At 39.4% G+C, this 19,539-nt stretch overlaps 2 protein-coding genes across 10 annotated transcripts in view; one reads left to right on the top strand and one right to left on the bottom strand.

Moving 5' to 3' along the window:
• Nucleotides 1-11,369, top strand: part of samd4a (sterile alpha motif domain containing 4A) — a 53,050-nt gene extending 41,681 nt beyond the window's left edge. For 7 of the 8 annotated variants that reach the window (XM_027159815.2, XM_027159814.2, XM_027159813.2 and 4 more), the window contains one exon: nucleotides 350-4,232. In XM_027159815.2, coding sequence (XP_027015616.2) covers nucleotides 350-378 — 29 coding nt within the window. In that variant the 3' untranslated portion in view covers nucleotides 379-4,232. Of the gene's footprint in view, nucleotides 1-349; nucleotides 4,233-11,331 lie in introns of those variants that run through there. The other variant, XR_007144587.1, reaches the window with a different exon arrangement.
• gch1 (GTP cyclohydrolase 1) lies at nucleotides 6,915-19,483 on the bottom strand. 2 transcript variants are annotated; one of them, XM_027160059.2, is made up of 7 exons: nucleotides 19,332-19,483; nucleotides 18,614-19,015; nucleotides 14,123-14,232; nucleotides 11,803-11,858; nucleotides 10,649-10,680; nucleotides 10,019-10,103; nucleotides 6,915-9,069 (listed from the first exon to the last, which is right to left on the bottom strand). In XM_027160059.2, exons 2-7 carry the CDS (start codon nucleotides 18,990-18,992, stop codon nucleotides 8,943-8,945), a joined length of 789 nt encoding a protein of 262 aa, XP_027015860.2. In that variant the 5' UTR covers nucleotides 18,993-19,015; nucleotides 19,332-19,483; the 3' UTR covers nucleotides 6,915-8,942. The 2 variants fall into 2 exon arrangements, with proteins under 2 accessions (XP_027015860.2, XP_027015861.2); XM_027160060.2 differs by having other exon boundaries at nucleotides 18,614-19,011; nucleotides 19,332-19,470.
• Between the last annotated feature and the right edge of the window lie 56 nt (nucleotides 19,484-19,539).

Below are 19,539 nucleotides of genomic sequence, written 5' to 3'. Positions count from 1 at the left end.
GCTGGCTGTGTTCCTGGACCACTCTCAGCCAAAACGTACCCCCCCATCCCCCTTGGAGTATTTCCCCACTACACTTTCTACTAATCATTTTATGTGCTAACTTGGGATTTTTTTTTTGTTGATGGATATTAGACATATTCTTATGTGCTCTTTCCCTCCCTATAAGTTACTGTTGTTGTTATCTTTCTAGACCAATAGACTTGTCTGATACTGTCAGGCACAGTGACCACACTCACCGATACTGACAAGCACCAAGGCCATGCCTACGTCACTAGGACTTCGAGGCAGAGAGTTATTCTGAATTAAACAGTGTTATAATGAATGCATGTTCTCCATCGTGTCTTTGTAGATGGTGTCGATCGGACGTCCACTATCTGAAGGAGAGTACAAAAAGGAGGTGGAGCTATACATGAATTGAAGAGATGGTGGAGAGGAGGGCCATCTGTGCGGCATACACCCGCTTTTGTCCTTAAACTCCGCCCACTTTCTCATCTAACCAACTCAGTCAATGGTAGTGGAAGTAATGGCTGGTGGGTGTGGCTTACATGCTACCATTCACCTTCTTCTGAAAGCCTGCTGCAACTGACCAGCTCCCATCATCATCATCATCATCAGCAGTGTCATCACACCATGACTAATTTTTCTATTACATTTAGCCATCGGATATTTTTGGGAGATACAAAGAGAAAAAAACTTTAACCGTGATCAGAGGTACTGTATTGTGCTGAGGTTTGGTGAATGTGGAGAAGAGAACAGAGGACAGGAGAGATCCACGAGTCTTGAGGACTGTGAAGCTGCCTCGCTGCAAACAGAAACCAAAAAAACATACACACACTAAAAGCCAGGAGTTGATCGTAATCTGCATGGAATCACCAAACCGATTCGTTTACACACATCTATCAGTTATCATCTCCAACAGCAGCATGAGTTTACAAGTTTTTTGTGTGTTTCCTAGCTTCATTTGGGAATTATTTCCCGGCTGTCCGGGAAGAGCTGTTGTGTGCAAATTTGAGCAGCAGTGGTCAAGAGAGGAGAACAGGAAGGTGCAAGAGACAGAATGAGAGACGGTACAAAAGGGAAAAGGGAAGTGATGTAAGCATGTGGAGGATGTGAGGTAGAATGAGGGCGTCAAGGGAAGTGGTTGAAGGCATGTAGTAATTCTGGCTGAGGTAGATGTGTTTGTTCGGGATGGAAAGAGATACTTGGCAAGATTTCCAGCTTAAAATCTTGATAGAAGTCACTGATTTTGACTTGTTTTATATTTGAATGTTTTAGGGAAAGCTTAAGGAAGTGAGAATCATGGAAAGAGGCTAAACTGGACCACTGCTCGTCTGGGGCCGTATTTATATTCTTAGCTATATGCTTTGATATGGATTGTAAATAAATAGAAAAATGTACATTTGTTTTGCGTAATACTATCCGCATGCTGGAGTGACATGGGAAAATTTACTTAATTATGTAGCTCCACCTAGTGGCCAACTCATGTAATGTGCAGTCATGTGCCTTCACATGGACATTCAGGCATCCATCAGAAAACAAGGGTTGATGGTTTGTTCTCGGTGACTTCAAATTGTGTTCCCCGTGTGACAAGAAACACAAACAGCTAATTAACAGTTGAGTGTATAAAGACTTGAAGATAACAATTATTCATGCCTCTTAAAAGGACGGATTCGGAGTGCTCTGGCATTTGAGAAGTTTCAGTAACAAAATGCTAAAATGGCTTTGGCTTTTTGTTTTAGTTAGCGCTACAAGGAAATTAGCTGTTTTGTTTATTCCCCCCAGCATTGTCTTAAGGTCAGATAGTGTATTAGCAGATCATATTAGTAGGTTTATAGAGTGGAATAAGCTTTTCGGTTTAACTTTACAAATCTGTGCCTCGTTGTGATTTTCACTTCGAGTGGCTGTTTGATTTTGAACATTGATTAGATGTTTGACTAGAACATTGATCAGAAATCTATAAATGTTGTTGATTTTCGGGGCAATTTCATGCCCTTAAAGTGAGGGTTTGTAGAGTTTTGTAGGTTTTTCTTTCTTCTCTTATATAAGATCTTGTTTGTCATTGCACTCAGTGCTGTGAAACGCTGAACTATTGAAAGCAAACACTCTTGTGTGCAATAGATTGGGCAAAATGTGCTGAAGCACACAAAGTAGATCATGAACTAGGGGTGTTCACTGGGGTTGGGATCCCTTGGAAAGAAAGAAAAAAAAAGTTGTAGGTAGTGGGAGGTTTAAATCTCTCTCTATATACGTGTATATATAGATCTCATTCAGGCGAAGACGGGTAGATATTAATCTTGTGAGACAAAGAATCAGTTTACTGCATTCATCTTTAGTAAGTAAGTGTTTTATCCTGTTCTCGGTCACCGTGGCTGAAATATGATCAACTAGGTTTGTTAGAGTTGGCAGGATTTAGTTTTTTTTTTTTTAAAGAGTCCCATGAACACCCTATCATGTATCACAGTGTGTATGTTTTTAGCTCTTCACTGCCAACAAAACACCACAATAACAGCACCTCAAGCTAGATAAAGTCCAAAGATGCTATCACATTTTAGCAAAGTGAGAAAAAGGAATAGTCCAAAACTGTCTCTGGCCTTTTCCTCAATGTATAGACCTGTAAAAAGGGAACTGAAAATGACTTCATAAACACACGACAGTCAGAAAAGAACAACTGTAACAGCGAGTGACTAAGTTTTCTAACTAGTTTAACCTGAATAGTGTTTGCTTTGCTAACTATAGAACACAAAGCCTTAACGTTTCATTGCTAATTTACTACCAATCGATCTAAACTATCTTCTGAGTGTTAATGAACCCTTCATTCTAGCCAGATAATGTTTAATTAGATAACTAGTTGTTTTGGTGTGTTTAGTTTTATGCTATGTTATGTTATGCTAGTCAGAAAAAAAACCCGTCTCTAGCTTGTGGCTAGTTAGCTAAGCTAAGTTAGCTAACTCTGCTAATTGTTTATTAGCTAGCGCTGTTTATTTTTCGTTGGAAACTTCACAGCTTTCCTCTGGGATTTGTGGATCAGAAAAAACAGCAGTTTGTTGTTGTTGTTGTTGTTTTCTGCGTATATTTTGTTCTATAGAGTCGTCGATCTCAGCTCGCTCTATGCTAGCAGGCTACAATCCACCTGTTTATAACTGATTCTTCATTCTAGGTCTGAGAAAGCACACACACATCCTCCCATATCATATAAGATAACGTAAACTCTGACGTATTAAATCATTTAAAAATGAAAACGTCCATTAAAACTTACAGCACCTGAGAAACGTCTCTAGAGACTTTGTACTAAAAAAAAAAACAAGCACAGAATGCGTCCTATGCTACGTTCCCTAAGAATGACACTCTTATTGTGAGTTGAATAAGACGGAGCAGAGCATGGCCTTGTTTACTTTTCCTTACACTTACACACGAATAAATTTACATTAAATAAGTAAATAAACAAACAAACAAACAAACTCCCCAGAAAATGACTCCGTTACATGTGTACAATACCGGCGCTTTAAAAGTGTGACGCGTTCAAGGGCACCCTTAATTCTCTATACTGTTACTGTTCTGAACAACAAGGCGTCCTGATTTTTTTTCTCTACTTTTGACGAGGAAAATAGTTGTACAGAAGCATGCAATTAAGGCTTCGTGTGGTGCATTTGTATCACAGCCACTCAACACTGCCATTTGAACGAACTTTATTAGTAAATCTCAAAAGATTATTATTTATTCTTTCTTTTTTTCTATTATTGTCGCAGATGTTATTGTATTCATTAGATGTATTATTTAAGATACCGTATGTATTAACTTGCTATGGCTGGTAACCATAAGTACATCTCATGTTATTTTTTTGTCCTTTATCTAAAATGACTGTGTTTTATAGTCTTTGTTTGATTTTTGTTCTTAATTCACTGATTTGTTTCTTCTTTTGCTCGCTCTGGGATCCCCGGTGGCCTGTCGCATGCTGTACAGTGCTGTGTTTGGACATTATTATTATTAACACGTTATTATATAGATGATAAACACAAAGCTGAATTATTATTATTATTTTTTTGATGGGTTTTGCAGTCGTGTGGCAGCGCGCGTGCACACTGAGGTGTAGGGGTGTGTGTGTGTGTCTGTGTGTGTGTCTGTGTGTGTGTGTGTGTGTGTGTGTTTAAACCTATGTTTTGCCAAATCTGAGCTGTCGGTAACATATATCGTTGTGTCTACATTGAAAACGATTAAATATATATATATTTATATATTTTTATTATCAGTTTTTTTTTTGTTTTTTTACTATCATCACTTTTGCTTCAGCCCACAAACATCACGTTATGTAAGGTTTAAATTGTCATCATAATCACAAACAAACAAAAACAAATAAGTAATAATCTCAGAACAACAGACGCACGAGACATTCAAGATCATCTGCTTAGTACCGAGTGAGCGTGCGCCTAATGAGCGCGAGCGCAGGTGTAACTAATCAACAGGTGATTTTTGTGTTCATTCGTTACTGCACACGACTGCAACCAAAAGGTCAACGAGAAAGATATTCCAAAGTGTTTAATTTCATTTTATATATATATATATATATATATATATATATATATATATATATATATATATATATATATATATATATATATAATATACCGGCTCTGTTCATACATCAATTATCTTTCTTTCTTTCTTTCTTTTAAAGTGAAAAACAAACCCTTGCATCTATACTGTATCCTGTACCGCTTTACTGTGTCCTTTAATTATCTTCAAGAGCCGATGTCCTGTATTGACTGCAGGCTTACACACACACATATATATATAAATATAGGCTATATATATTATATACATATATTTTAAAAGACCATCATATGTTTAAAAATAAAAAAAATAAAAAAAGGAAAATTTACCCCCTAAAAAAAAGTAATTTATATTTTAAACCATGCATGTGAGGCAGGGAAGTCGTATTTAGAATAACAAATGGCAGTGCCTTTTCTTTTTCTTGCTTTTTTTTTTTGTTTTGTTTTGTTTTGTTTTTGACTCAGATATTTAGCCAAAATGTAAAGGATTTTATATGAATTAAAATATGTAGTGGTTAATAACAAAGCTGGAAGCATTGACTGTGTGTATATATATATATATATATATATATATATATATATATATATATATATATATATATATATATATATATATATATTCCAAACCTACAAACCTTTTTTTTTTTTTTTTTTTTAAAAAGGTTTTATTATTATTTTTTTAAAAGGAGCATGTCCTTTTGCTGGCCTCGTCTGTCAGATAAACACTTCAGTACTGCTTAGGTACTTTTCAATGCTGATATGAAGTTATATGAGTTCTACCTGTTTGTTCAACAATCAGATGTGTGTATACTTTTATTTGTTGTGTTAATGGAAATGGTAATTGTCTTTTTAATTTTGTACGTGTACGTTTTCAAACAAACGCTGCAACTTCTCCTGTGAGAAATACGCCGAACGCTACCTTAAACAAGACGGCGAGAAACACCACTGTTAAATACTGTACACAAGTCAAGAAGTATTTATCCTCCCTGGACATTTTGGTGTTATAATAAGGGAGATACAAAAACATGGGAAGTTTGTCTGTCTGAATCTTAACGTGAACAGGCTCAGATCTGATGCTCAGATTTGTCTGGGAGTGTTTGTTTTCATGTTGAGTGTGAACGCTGTGTGTTCTGTATGTTAAAAAAAAAAAGGTCTGTTTGTGTTGGAAAAAATGTTTTTCATGCAGTCTGTGTTTGACATCAATGCTTGACATCTTTGTAATAACCACAGACAAAAAGTATTAAAGAGTAACTTTTGGAGAAAAAGTGGATTGATTGAGAAGTGACACTTTTTGATTGAGGTAAAGAAATTTTTTATGGTACATTTCATGCAATCTGTAAAGAAGACCTGGATGGGATGAAAGTACCCCCCCCCACACACACACCCACACACGATGGGCAGCCACATACTGCATGTTTTGTGTTTTTTTTTTTTTTGTGGTTGGAGAACCCTGAAGAACCTCCAAACAGACAGTAACCCTAGTTCAGGGTCAACCAAAAGACCCTCTGTACCACCACATAAACAAACCTGAACCCATGTCTGTGAGTATAAACCAGTTATAATGGTTATAATGGTTTTAAAGCTTATATCAGTTTAAAAGCAATCAGAGTTTAGAACTCTACAGGTTTAAGACCGCTCTGTGTGTCTCTCCCTCTCTCTATCTCTCTCCCTCTCTCAGGAACATTGTAGAAACATCAGAAAGTGCCGAGTCATTGTGAACAGTGTAATATTCACAGTGTGTGCAGATACTCATGATGTATTCGCTCTGATCTAAAGTTTTAATAAGGAAAATGTGGGGCTGAATTTGTGAGGAAACGAGAGTGATTTCCCAAATGAACACTTGAGTGCTGAATGATTAATTACCTGGATTAATAGTTCCAGTTAGAACCCTTTAGAAAAAGGAAACATTTCTGTTAAATTCTGGTCTAGATTTGAACTTTTTTCATAGCATAAGTTGGTTTTTTTAATAGAAAGCTTTACCACACAATGACATCAGTTCTGTCTTTGTAGATGAGTAAAGACGGATTTGTTTAAGATAAGAGGAAGGCATTGGTAAATTATTAACCACTCTTTACAACCGTGATGAACAGAAAAGTACATCTGAATGCACAAGGTGACAAGAAGAACACGTCGGTGTCTGGTGCTGTAAGCCAAGAACAGAAATCTGATGCTCCGATGATCTACTTAAAATAATTCTTTAAGTAAGTAAGTAAGTAAGTAAGTAAGTAAATAAATAAATAAAAAAACAATCCTAGGTTGAAATTGTATTAGAAAGCAAATAATCCTCAACTATCCAAAGATGTCTATTAAAAAGGTGGCTAACTTCTAGTAAAAGGCAAAAACAAAAAACTCAGCACGGTTACAAGCGATTTTGAAACTTAATTTATTTTCTTATTAACTTAACATCGTTTTGCTGTAAATGAACACTGATGTGTATACAGGACTGAGTCCTGGTGAAGAAGGCCACGTGAACAGTACTGGAGCGCTAATGTTAAGTGCTCGCTTTCTTGCTTACATTTACGTAAAACACACACACGCACACACACGAATATCAACCATTATGTATCCATTCTTCTGAATAGATCATTTAAACACACACAAAAAAAGATCAAACTACTCTAATACATCATCTGTGTTCTGATGAGAACACAGTATAGAATTTCTCTATATGTTATTAAAGTAACTATATGCTATGCTTTATATGTCTAGAAATATTCAAGTAGTAATCTGTATTCTTTGACCCTATGGTTTCCATCTACAATTTCTTGGATCAACAATGCTGTGATGCGGACAAAGACATCAAAGCTGAGATCGTTTCATTTTTATATTAAACTTCACACTTTGCTCCTTATTCAACAAAGGAAAAAAGAAAGAAGATGATGGCTGTACTAGAGGCAGGACGAACACTGATGGCCTACGATACAGCATGTGTAGGAGGCTCTAGTAACACTATTACACAAAGTACACAACTATGTGGCTCTTTAGCAGTGTGGTTCATCAGTTACAAATTACAGAGTTAATACAGACTGGGTGATGATCAAACTACACACCTCACTCACGGACATGTGACAAAAATGACACCATGGTTTCGATACTCTGACCTGGGATTACAAAGGAAACTGAAAATGGTTAAACTGCAGAAACATTTTGCGTGTTTAAGATCGGATTCAAATCTGTTTATTTTTTCAGGCCATCAGTTTAAGCCAATCAGAATGTCTCATCCCTATCAGTTTAAACCAATCAGAATGTCTTATCCCTATCAGTTTAAGCCAATCAGAATGTCTTATCCCTATCAGTTTAAGCCAATCAGAATGTCTTATCCCTATCAGTTTAAGCCAATCAGAATGTCTCATCCCTATCAGTTTAAACCAATCAGAATGTCTCATCCCTATCAGTTTAAGCCAATCAGAATGTCTAATCCCTATCAGTTTAATCCAATCAGAATGTCCAATCCCTATCAGTTTAAGCCAATCAGAATGTCCAATCCCTATCAGTTTAAGCCAATCAGAATGTCTAATCCCTATCAGTTTAATCCAATCAGAATGTCTTATCTCAATCAGTTTAAACCAATCAGAATGTCTTGTGCGTGTTCTCTATGCTTTCCTGTATTTCATGACATCCTTTATTTTATGACTTTGATTCTTCTATTTATTATTATTATTATTATTATTATTATTATTATTATTATTATTATTACTACCATAATTAAAAACAAAGAGGACATTTACTTATTACATCACTATTGTCTGAATTAAACATTAAATTAGATTATATACACAGTATAGTAATATATTTTTTTTTAAGATATCAACACATTCTTTTTATACAATAACTGATTCATTCGCTTTTTTTTTCTCCGGAAAATAAAGTTACATATTGCAGCTTTAATGCCAGTCAGGTCACAAATGCTTTGATAAAAACACGGCAGTGGTTGCTGTGGAAGTCGGTTTTGGGACGTTGGGTGACATTTGTATTCCTCACTGGCTTATTTTGGTGCTTGAACTATCTTGTTCCTAAGTGGTTTTGGATTAATGGATCTTATAAATGAATAAAAATAAGTGGTTAAAATGTTTGATCTAGTTTATCTAAACATGATACGACAATAAAAATCTGTTGGCTGTAATAGAATTTGAATCCACGGACCTATGAATGATTTGAACGCGCACACACACACACACACACACACACACACACACACACACACACACACACACACACACACACACACACACACAAACACTAGGATGGATGGTTTAACAGAGGTCCCATATCCACCTCTGTGTAGAACACACTCAACAGCAGCACAGCCTCATTTAGAGGCCAATGTACAAACAACATGATGCTGAGGGATGGACATGTCGAAGAAGGATGTCTGATCTATACACATGGCTCGTCTCAGCTCCGGATCAATGTGAGGAACTCGTCTCTGGTTTTGGGGTCCTCGCGGAAAACGCCCAGCATGGTGCTCGTCACCGTTTTACTGTTCATCTTCTGCACACCTCGCATCACCATGCACATGTGACTGTCAGAGAGAGAGAGAGAGAGAGAGAGAGAGAGAGAGAGAGAGAGAGAGAGAGAGAGAGAGAGAGAGAGAGCGAGAGAGAGAACAGACAGAGAGAGTGGACAGAGAGAGGGAGTGAGAGGGAGAGACAGACAGAGAGAGAGAGTGAGAGAGAGAGCAAGAGAGAGAGAGAACAGACAGAGAGAGTGGACAGAGAGAGAGAGAGGGAGTGAGAGGGAGAGAGAGTGAGACAGAGAGAGACAGAGAGAGATAAAGAGAGAATAGAGAGAGAGAACAGAGAGAGAGAGTGGGCAGAGAGAGAGACAGAGAGAGAGTGAGAGAGAGTGAGACAGAGAGAGACAGAGAGAGAGAAAGAGAGAATAGAGAGAGAGAGGGAGTGAGAGAGACAGACAGAGAGAGAGAGACAGAAAGGGAGAGAAAGAGACACAGAGAGAGAACAGAGAGACAGAGAGAGAGAACAGAGAGACAGAGACAGAGAGAGAGAGAAAGAGAGAATAGAGAGAGAGAGTGAGAGAGAGAACAGAGAGAGAGAGGGAGTGAGACAGACAGAGAGAGAGAGACAGAAAGGGAGAGAAAGAGACACAGAGAGAGAACAGAGAGACAGAGAGAGAGAACAGAGAGACAGAGAGAGAGAGAGAGAGAGAGAGAGAGAGAGAGAGAGAGAGAGAGAGAGAGAGAGAGAGAGAGAGACATGTTACAGAATCTGTTTTGGTTTCTAGTCTGGTTCAGGTTTTATTCCTGACTGTTTTACAGCCCTTTGGCTTGACATTTATTGTATAATTGTATAAAGTAGTGCTTCAGTTTAGAAGCATCTGCTTTTGTTATGTTGCTCCACTCATTTACACACAATTTCCTTTCGTCTGTGAGCCACGTGTAGCTCAAGTGGCTGTAAATGTTGGATTTTTAACAAAATTTAGACATGCTGTACGAGTAGGAAGTGCGTTCCTACGTTGCCTCGACGACCACTCCGACTCCGGCAGGCTGTAGAGCTTCAGTGATGGCGACGGCGATCTGTTTGGTGAGGCGTTCCTGAACTGAAATCAACAACAATCACAAGACTGGAATCATAACAGGTTTCATGCTGAACTCAGGTGTGAGGTTAGAGTGTAACTGTAAAAAGAGTGAAGACAAGTGAGGGAGGGGGAAAAAAAACACAGAATAGAGAGGCAAGGGAAAGAAAGAACGGCCGGGGGTAAAAAAAAAAAAAAAATAAGACAAAGGGTTATGATGAAAATGAATTAATACTGATACGACTGGGAAAGAGGAACAGTAAGAGAGAGAGAGAGAGAGAGAGAGAGAGAGAGAGAGAGAGAGAGAGAAAACAGAAAAATAAAGGTATAGAAATACCAGAATGATAGAGCGAGACTGAGGGAAATCAAGACAAAAAACGGAGAGTATAGGAAGGAAGGAAGGAAGGAAGGAAGGAAGGAAGGAAGGAAGGAAGGAAGGAAGGAAAACAAGAACCAAGCAACCATACAAGGAAATAATTAAAGGAAGTAAATCCTGAGCAGGAAAAGGGGGGAAACGTGTGATAGAACTTGATAAAAAAAGATATTTGTTGAACAAATGCACACGTTACCTTGCAATCTTCTGCTGTAGATCTCGACGATCCTGTAATAAGAGAAATACACAGAGATATGGTGATGTGTGTGTGTGTGTGTGTGTGAGTGAGAGAGAGAGTGTTAGTGTTGTTGGAATTCAACATAGAGAAACACTAGTGTATCAGCACAACACACACTCTGACATGTTAAATCACTTCCCACTGACAGACTGGGCAGAGACGCTACAGTCACTTATAATATTATAATGCGAAAGACAAAATAAAGTCTGTTGATATTTCAACTGATAAACCTTTGCATTTCTGCATGAGGTTCTAGTCACCTTTCACACGCTCAGTAATCTGGAAAGGAAACTGTGTCGACCGTGTGTGTGTGTGTGTGTGTGTGTGTGTGTGTGTGTGTGTGAGAGTGTGTGCACGTGCGCACACACTTCTTGAGTAAACCTGCTGTATGTGTGTATTGTAAGAGAAAGTGTTAAGCCTCTGGTATTAAGGTCAGAGAGGATCAGTCCGGTCCCTTACGCATTGGAGCTAATCGTCTTAAAGCTACTCGCACTTACACACACAAACACACACACACGGAATGCTGGGATGTACACAAGCCTGCTTTAATAAGGCTTCATTACAGCGATCACTGTTTCGCTCTCTCAGGAACGGCAGCATGCATATAAAGTTTCTCTTTGTTATGATTTTTGACATCTGAGGTGTGTGTGTGTGTGTGTGTGTGTGTGTGTGTGTGTGTGTGTGTGTGTGTGGCAGTGCGACTTCGCATCTGTGTAACTCACAAGTGTTGATATTGCTGTAACTTCAAGTCAGGTGTCAGGGGCGGGGCCACATCTTAAGAGGGCGGAGTCTTGAGAAGGAGTGAGTCTGATGGCTTGATCAGTGCTCTGTGAGTGAGAGTGTGTGTGTGTGCGTGTGTGTGTGTGTGTGTGTGTGTGTCAGCTAGTCAGGATAGACCATAAAATGCTCTATTGCTGAGAGATGAATCATTCTACGCTGACCTTTTGTTTAAAGTACCAGGTGTATAAATCATGGAAAAGCTCTGAGATAGAAGTGTAAATCTTTTTGTATTGTTGTGTATAATTAATATTTATGCTAAACCATGGTGCTGTAATCACATCACAGACCTGTGCGTGTATGTGTGTATGTGTGTGTGTGTGTGTGTAACACACCTTGCCAGTTTGCTGAGTCCGAGCACCCTTTTATTCGGCAGGTAGCCGATGTGGACCTACGGGCAGCAGAAAACAAAGTAGAATTCCAAATGAAATTTTGTACAGAATACATGCTGACTTTATGTTTCACTCGACAGCAGCACGGACAGAAATGAGGACATGTCCGTGACTGTCGGTAGTGAACAGATGAAGCGGTTTCGGGTTTTGAGAGGGGGTGGTGTTGTGGGGGTGGTGGTTTGTAGATAAAGAAAAGACGAGACAGAAAACAAAAAAAAGAACAGATTGAAGAGAGCGAGGAAAAGAGGAAGCAACAGGAAGAAAAAGGAAAGAGCAGTGAAGATTAAGAATATGACAGAGAGAGAGAGAGAGAGAGAGAGAGAGAGAGAGAGAGAGAGCAAGAGAGAGAGCGAGAGAGAGAGAGAGAGAGAGAGAGAGAGAGAGAGAGAATCACTGTGTGTTTCTAGACTCTCCTGCCTTCAGGCTTTGAGCAGAAGCTCCACTCAAATGTCAGCAACAATTTGATGAAGCTAAGCAGGAGAAAGGGCAGTGGACACACACACACACACACACACACACACACACACACACACACACACACACACACACACACACACACACACACACACACACACCCCACTGTTTATACTACCATTGTGAGGGCGTAATGTGATTTACTGCACCTGATTAGCACTGCACCTACGATTCAATTACACCGGACAAGTAAATTTTTTTTTTAAATAAAAGCTCATAAAAGTTAAATAAACTCTTTGTATTTCATTAACAAGATGATGTTCGGTTCATTTTATAAATTAAAAGTGACGATAAATATTACATTTGCATTGCTGTGAACTCAAAAACATAGCAGTAGATGAGCAGTAAAAAGAGTGTGTGGTGTATATATGTGATGTGAAGCATCAGTGCACCTGAGCACATTAATGTGTGTGTGTGTGTGTGTGTGTGTGTGTGTGTGTGTGTGTGTGTGTGTGTGTGTGTGTGTGTGTGTGTGTGTGTGTGTGTGAGAGAGAGTGTGAGACGCTGACAGACCTGGCTGACAGTGATGGAGAATAAAATGTGGAAATGTGGATGTGGAAGCACGGCTGACTGAGTGATTATTGTTGCAGACACGGAGAGATGAAAAAGGATAAAAGCGGAATGATGATGATGACGTGAGAGAGAGCGAGTGAGAGAGAGAGAGAGTGAAAGAGTGAATGAAAGTGCAAGAGATACGAAAGAGACGGGGAGAAACGGAGACAGAGAGAGACATAAAGAAAACTGCAGACAGTGAGAAGAGAGATACAGAGAGAGGCAGAAAGAAAGAGAGTTGAGAACAGAAGGAGAAAGAAAGAAAGAAAGAAAGAAAGAAAGAAAGAAAGAAAGAAAGTGGGGGAGAGAACAGACACACAAAGAAAAGATAGAGGAGAGACAGACAGACAGAAAGAAAGAAAAATACATACACAGAGATAGAGAAAGCGACAGACAGAGAATCAGAGTTACAGTTGTGTGTGTATGTGTGTGTATATATGTGTGTTTGTATGTGTGTTGGTGTGTCTGTGTGTGTGTATGTGTATTTGTGTATGTGTGTGTCTGTGTGTGTACAATGTGTGTGTGTCTGTGTGTGTGTGTATGTGTGTGTGTATGTATGTATGTGTGTGTATGTGTTTGTATGTGTGTGTGTACATGTGTGTATGTGTGTGTATGTGCTATGTGTGTGTATGTGTGTGCCTGAGCACGTGCGTGTGTGTGTGTGTGTGTACGTGTATGACAGATCGATGGCGTGTCCTGTCATCACGACTCGTCTGTACACTGAAGGGATCATCTGCATCTCTTTTGTGTTAAATGCCACACAGCTGCTGTGCTGTAAGGGGGCGTGGCCTGTCTCATGGGTCTCACTCACAGTTTGGTGCGAGTTTCCCTCTATTTTGTAGGAGTGTTAATTACGGTTATTTGTGTCATCACTGCTAGCGTATCATCAGTAAAGTTTTATTACCGGGAAAACAAAGGAATTTTCTCTGCACTAAGCTAAAAGTTTAGACACCCCCCCAACACGGCTGTCCTCTAAATGCAGTCAATCAGCCAAGGCATGTTTAGTGTCTGCGTTAGGGATTCAGACGCTCATGTAACTAACACGTTTACTCACTCACTCACTCTTTTTTTATAAAGCAGAAAGCAAAGTGAGATCAGAAAGGAGACAAAATCAGAAGATGATGATGCCAGACAAAAGGGAAGAAGGGAAGAAAGAAAGAAAGAAAGAAAGAAAGAAAGAAAGAAAGAATAAGGGTAATGGGATAATGCTCTCCATTTGTTGTGTTGCGGTTCTTACTTTGCCGAAGATGGGGACGAGGTGGTGCTCACACATGGAGAACATGTCGATGTCCTTCACAATCACCATCTCATCGTGGTCTTCATCGAAAATTGCATCGTTCAGAACATCTGCACACATGAACAAGAAACACGCACCATCAGGTTTCACATACACACACTGCGCTTCTTCTTTTAACACAGGACGTTCGTCACACGCGACTCCTACATGTCATATCACTGTGCAAACTCGTCCTGTTTATCTGTCCCTAAATAGACGTCTGCGTTTCTCTCACAGGTTTTTTAATTTCCTGCTCTGCCTATCTCTCAGCTGTGTGGAGAAACGGCCACGGGGCCCGTCGCTGCGCAGCGCCAGCGTGTCGCTCGGTTTATCAGGGTTCTGATCGACACGCCATCAAGTCAGACCAATAACACTGCTGACGAGCAAACTTTAATATTAAAGTCACAATAAGCAGGTCTCCTATTCCTCACATCCCCCCAACACTCTGTCAACATTTACCAAAGTGTAATACACTTCCTTTATTTACATCGCTCTACTTACAGAAAGAAGGAAAAAAAGAGACCCGGGAGAGAATGAAAGCGAGGAGGATAGAGGAAGGGCAAAGATACATTTGAGCAGAGAGATTAAAAGGAAAGAAAATGTAGTGTCCACGTGTCGTGTTGCTTTTCTGCTCACCACGGCTGTAATCACGGTGTTTATTCCTCTGTGTTTAATTTCCATCTCATTCCACTGTATTGAACACTAACAAGTGTTTAGTACAATATTATAAATCTATTTTCAATTTTATTTAGGTTACTAAGTAATTTTTCATTCACACCATTTAAGTTAATTGCCATACACTTGTGTGTGTGTGTGTGTGTGTGTGTGTGTGTGTGTGTGTGTGTGTGTGTGTGTGTGTGGTTGTTCAACCCAACTTTACATTAAAGTAAAATAGAGCCGCCTGGTTAAACTTAACCCGAGGGCAGCAGCTGTTCAATGACAACCCTCTAACACACACAAACACACATACACACACACACACACAGCTTCCAAATAAAAAAGAACAGGAAATCAAATCAGCGCCAGACTCGAGCCGTCCCTCAGCCCGGCTCCCATCCCCACAAACACAACACACTCAATTACACGCACTAAACGCCCTGTGCGCCAGCGCAAACACACGCAAAAGAAAATGAGTTGCCATGGATACCCCGTAAATTGGGGAGATGTCAACAAGTGGTTCAGCTGGTTGAACCCTGAAATAAAGGATGCAATCAGTCCGTCCTGTGCCAGACGTCACTGACGCACGTGCCAAAAGAGACGTGATGTGGCTTCATCCAGAACTTGACCACCATTTACGCCTAGATGATCATTCTGGTGGAAGAAAGAAAGAAAGAAAGAAAGAAAGAAAGAAAGAAAGAAAGAAAGAAAGAAAGAAAGAAAGAAAGAAAACAGACAGTGATACATAGGCAGAGAAAGAAAGAAAGAAAGAAAGAAAGAAAGAAAGAAAGAAAGAAAGAAAGAAAGGACCTCAGACAGACAGACAGACAGACAGACAGACAGACAGACAGACAGACTTTATAACTAAAGGTGAGGCTAGAGCTGAAGTTCCTTAATGTTTAGGGTGAAGGATGGGGAGGGCTGAGGTTTGGTATCGAGCTTCTGGCTGAGCTTTGTGATGAGGCCCAGGATAAGACCCTGTGTTATTGCTCTGGATGAGGCCCGAAGCTGAGACCGTATACCAGTGGTGTCCAATCTTATCCGGAAATGCCGGTGTGGGTGCAGGATTTCATTCCAACCAAGCAGAAGCCACACCTGATTCCACCTGTTTAATCAGTTGTTCTTGGCTTTTAGTAGACTCTGGTGTGGCTTCTGCTCCACACCGGCCCTTTGTGGATAAGATTGGACACTGCTGTTCTAGTAGAAGGATCAAGATGAGGCTCATAATGAGGCACTGGGCTGAGACTTGGGATGAGGCTCATGAAGAGGCTCATGATGAGGCACTGGGATGAGGCTCATGATGAGGCACTGGGCTGAGACACTGGGATGAGGCTCATGATAAGGCACTGGTATGAGACACTGGGATGAGGCTCTGGGATAAGGCTGTAGGCTGATACTGGGAACAGGGCTCTATCTATATAAAGAGATGAAAATTGTTTTTACAGAATTATCTATAAAGTAAACTAATTAAAGTTAAAATAAGAAATAAACTTAATTAACACCCCTTTAACTCTCATTTTTAAAACATTTGCATCAATTGGTCCTTTATAAAACTGTAAATAAATGAAAAGGAAAACCTATTGTTTAGCCTACTGAACGCTAACATAACTGAGCTCTAACACCTGAGCATCAGTCAAACTAACCATCAGATAGTCAAGTCAAGTAGCTTTTATTGTCATATTGTTATATAGCTGTTACAGTACAACCATTGTACTATATAATCGTATATATAACGTGTATATATATATATATATATAAAGAAACAACCTGTTACTAAAGTGGCTGAATAATTTGACAACTTGATTTCTTTCAAAGTGCACAATCAGGGAAGGGGTGGCAAATGTTTCCACCAATCACACACAAGAACACCAGTGTCCAGCGCATCAACCTAATGCATGTTAGATAAGCATTTCCTGGGACACTCCTCAGTAGCATTATGCCGGTGTGATAATGTGGGACGTGGGTGCGCCAGGTCACCGTTGCTCACCGGGGTAAAGGTCGCCGGTGGCACTGAACTCAGCTGAGAGCTTTACAGGTCCTGCTTTCAGGACTGGAAAACATGCCAATATTCTCAAACAAATGAGGGCTCTAAAATGCTGTCCAAACCAGGACCAGATGTGTGTATCGGGATAAAACCGAGAGGGGCAGCTCCCTGCCTCCACCACTCACAGTGCAGAAGCACAACAGCAATATTAGTCAGCACATTACCACGAACCCATAGATCAGTGTTCAGAAATACATATAGACTAGAAAATGAAATACCAAAAAAAACAGACTTTTTTTTTTCTTAGAAAGTGACGATGCGATGGATATAAAAGTGGACACACACCTGCTAAATGGCAGGTTTTTCTGATGTGAACTAATCAAACGCTATCAGAAATTACAATTTCTAAAGACCACATGAAACAATCTAAAAGGTTTTAGAGATAAATAAAAAAAAGTTACCACAACCTACCTAAATATATAAGTATTTTCCAAACTACTTTTCAAAACTAATTGCAAACTGTGTTCATAAAACATTTGTGTACCGTTTCTAAAATTCTAATAGAAACGCGAATCCCTTTATGTTCGCATACCTGGTGCAGAAATCTGTCAATCAGCATTGGGAGAGGAAAAATACTATATTCTTGCACATACATTGAATTTCAATAAAGTACAAATTACACAGACACAGTGAAGGTACTTTCAGACCTACAGTAATACAAATAAAGGAAACGTGCAGCCAAGGGACCGGCAAACAATTATAAAAAAATTAGTTTGAATTACGGCATATAGATACTGTACTGTACTCTTTTGTGTTTTCTAAATAAATAATAGTAAGATATATATTTTAGTCTCTTGTTCAGTATATTTAACAAAAATTCAAATTCAATTAATAATATATAATATAATATTTCTTCGCTTTTGTTTAAAGGGACATTAGTAAGAGCAAAAAAAAAACAAAAACAAAACAAACATAAGCACGAAGAAAAGGTGGAGTCAATAGAATACGTTTCCTTAAACATTTTTTATTTTTTTTTGTTTGGTTCCTTTTTCCTTCTGATTAAGTTTTGCCTTTTTTATTCATTGTAATTTCACATTTCACAAAAGCATGCCATTTTAACACAACCTTTAATCTCCATTGCACTGTATTAGAGTAAATACACGTGCACTTCGAGACAATAGTTTTCCTTGAAGGAAACAATAGCTAAACAAAGGTGAGTGGAAACATGAATGGAATGAGGAACATCAGGCAGATCACTTCCTTTAAATCAGAAACCTGTTGCAGTGTAGTTTCCAGGTTTGCATGCCAAAAGCCATCCTTTATCCAATAAAACCAGCTCATTAACCAAATTTCCAAAGTCTTTTCGTCGCTCTTTATACAACGCTTTTGTATTGAAGCGGTAATAAGCCATCCTTTATGCCTGTTTTGTCTAAGTCGTTTTCGCCAAAGTTTATAGGTTTCAATAGTCTTGTGTTATTACACATATTGTCATAAAATTGTGTAATGAGAATAAGTACACATTACACAAGCATCCAGAGCTTATGTAGCTTGAAAATGGGCTCAAGATGTTGGTGGGATCTGGAGGTGTTAGTTTAGATGTGTTGTGTTTTCGTAGTGCTGTGTAACGATCAGATTTATATAGCATTTAGAGATTAAATAAATAATTTAATCCGAGCATGGCTTGCACTGTGACACCATGTCTGCTCTCGTTTAGTGTCGTCCAACCCAAAGGGACAGGGAAGCGTTCCTCGGGGCCAGGTATGGGAACAACCCGTGTCCTACGCTTCCTTACCTTCTTTTTCATAACTCACCTATAATTTTCTCCTGATAACCCTTTGTGAAGAACTGCATGGCCGTGGCTGCCCGGTGCGGCGTCTTCAGCAGGCCTTGTCTCTGCGGATCTTCTCCCAGACCCCTGAGGATGGTGGTGTAAGCGGCGGTGATGCTCGGCAGGCTCATCTCGTTATCCTCCACGCTCCGGGTCCGCTCTTCCTTCCAGCTCTCCATCACAGACGAACATGGAGCTCGGGTGATGCCCTTGCTAGTGGGTTTCTCACCTTTGGGCATATCTTTGGGTGCTCCGTTCCACTTCGGCATCTTCTCCATCCCGTCCAAGATTCCATTTAAGGCCGTATCGTTGCTCGATGAGGCTTCACTTTCTCTTTGACTCAGTTTGGAGTTCTCCATCATAACAGTGGTGATGTCCAAGCTTTCTGGTGTAAAGTGTATAACATATAGTGTTAGTTAGACTTAATTATTAGGTTAATGTTCCACGAATCTGTTATACCAGTTATTATTTATATACAATTTTCCCAATATGAATTCTTCTCCTGTTATCATTAATTAAAACTAATTAATTAGTGCTATGTCACTTTAAGAGCCCCAAAGATAACTGTATTAATTATACAAGCGTTGCTTTAACTGCCTAATACTCCTCTAATAGTTATAATATATTTAATAGGATTAGTGTAAGCTTTGTATTAACGTTCTTTTTTCTGATAAAAGGTAAATATATAGAAAAACGCTCACTGGTATGAAGTTTCTCAGCTCGGTTGCTCTTTCTCGTCAGGTTGTGTGCGCGCACGGATCACCTCAGCCTTTATAACCGTATGCTAATTTATGGAGCGCTATTGGTCAGTCAGACCGATCGCGTCACCTTTTGGGAGCATCACAAAACACCAGGCTGATTGGACGCAGTGCACTGCGTAGGTCGTTAAGGACCAACGTGCTTGTAGTG

Source organism: Tachysurus fulvidraco, chromosome 12 (assembly GCF_022655615.1).
Source record: "Tachysurus fulvidraco isolate hzauxx_2018 chromosome 12, HZAU_PFXX_2.0, whole genome shotgun sequence".
NCBI classification, from domain to species: Eukaryota; Metazoa; Chordata; class Actinopteri; order Siluriformes; family Bagridae; genus Tachysurus; species Tachysurus fulvidraco.
The sequence above is the reverse complement of the archived record's forward strand: the minus strand, read 5'-3'. Positions and strand labels throughout refer to the sequence as shown.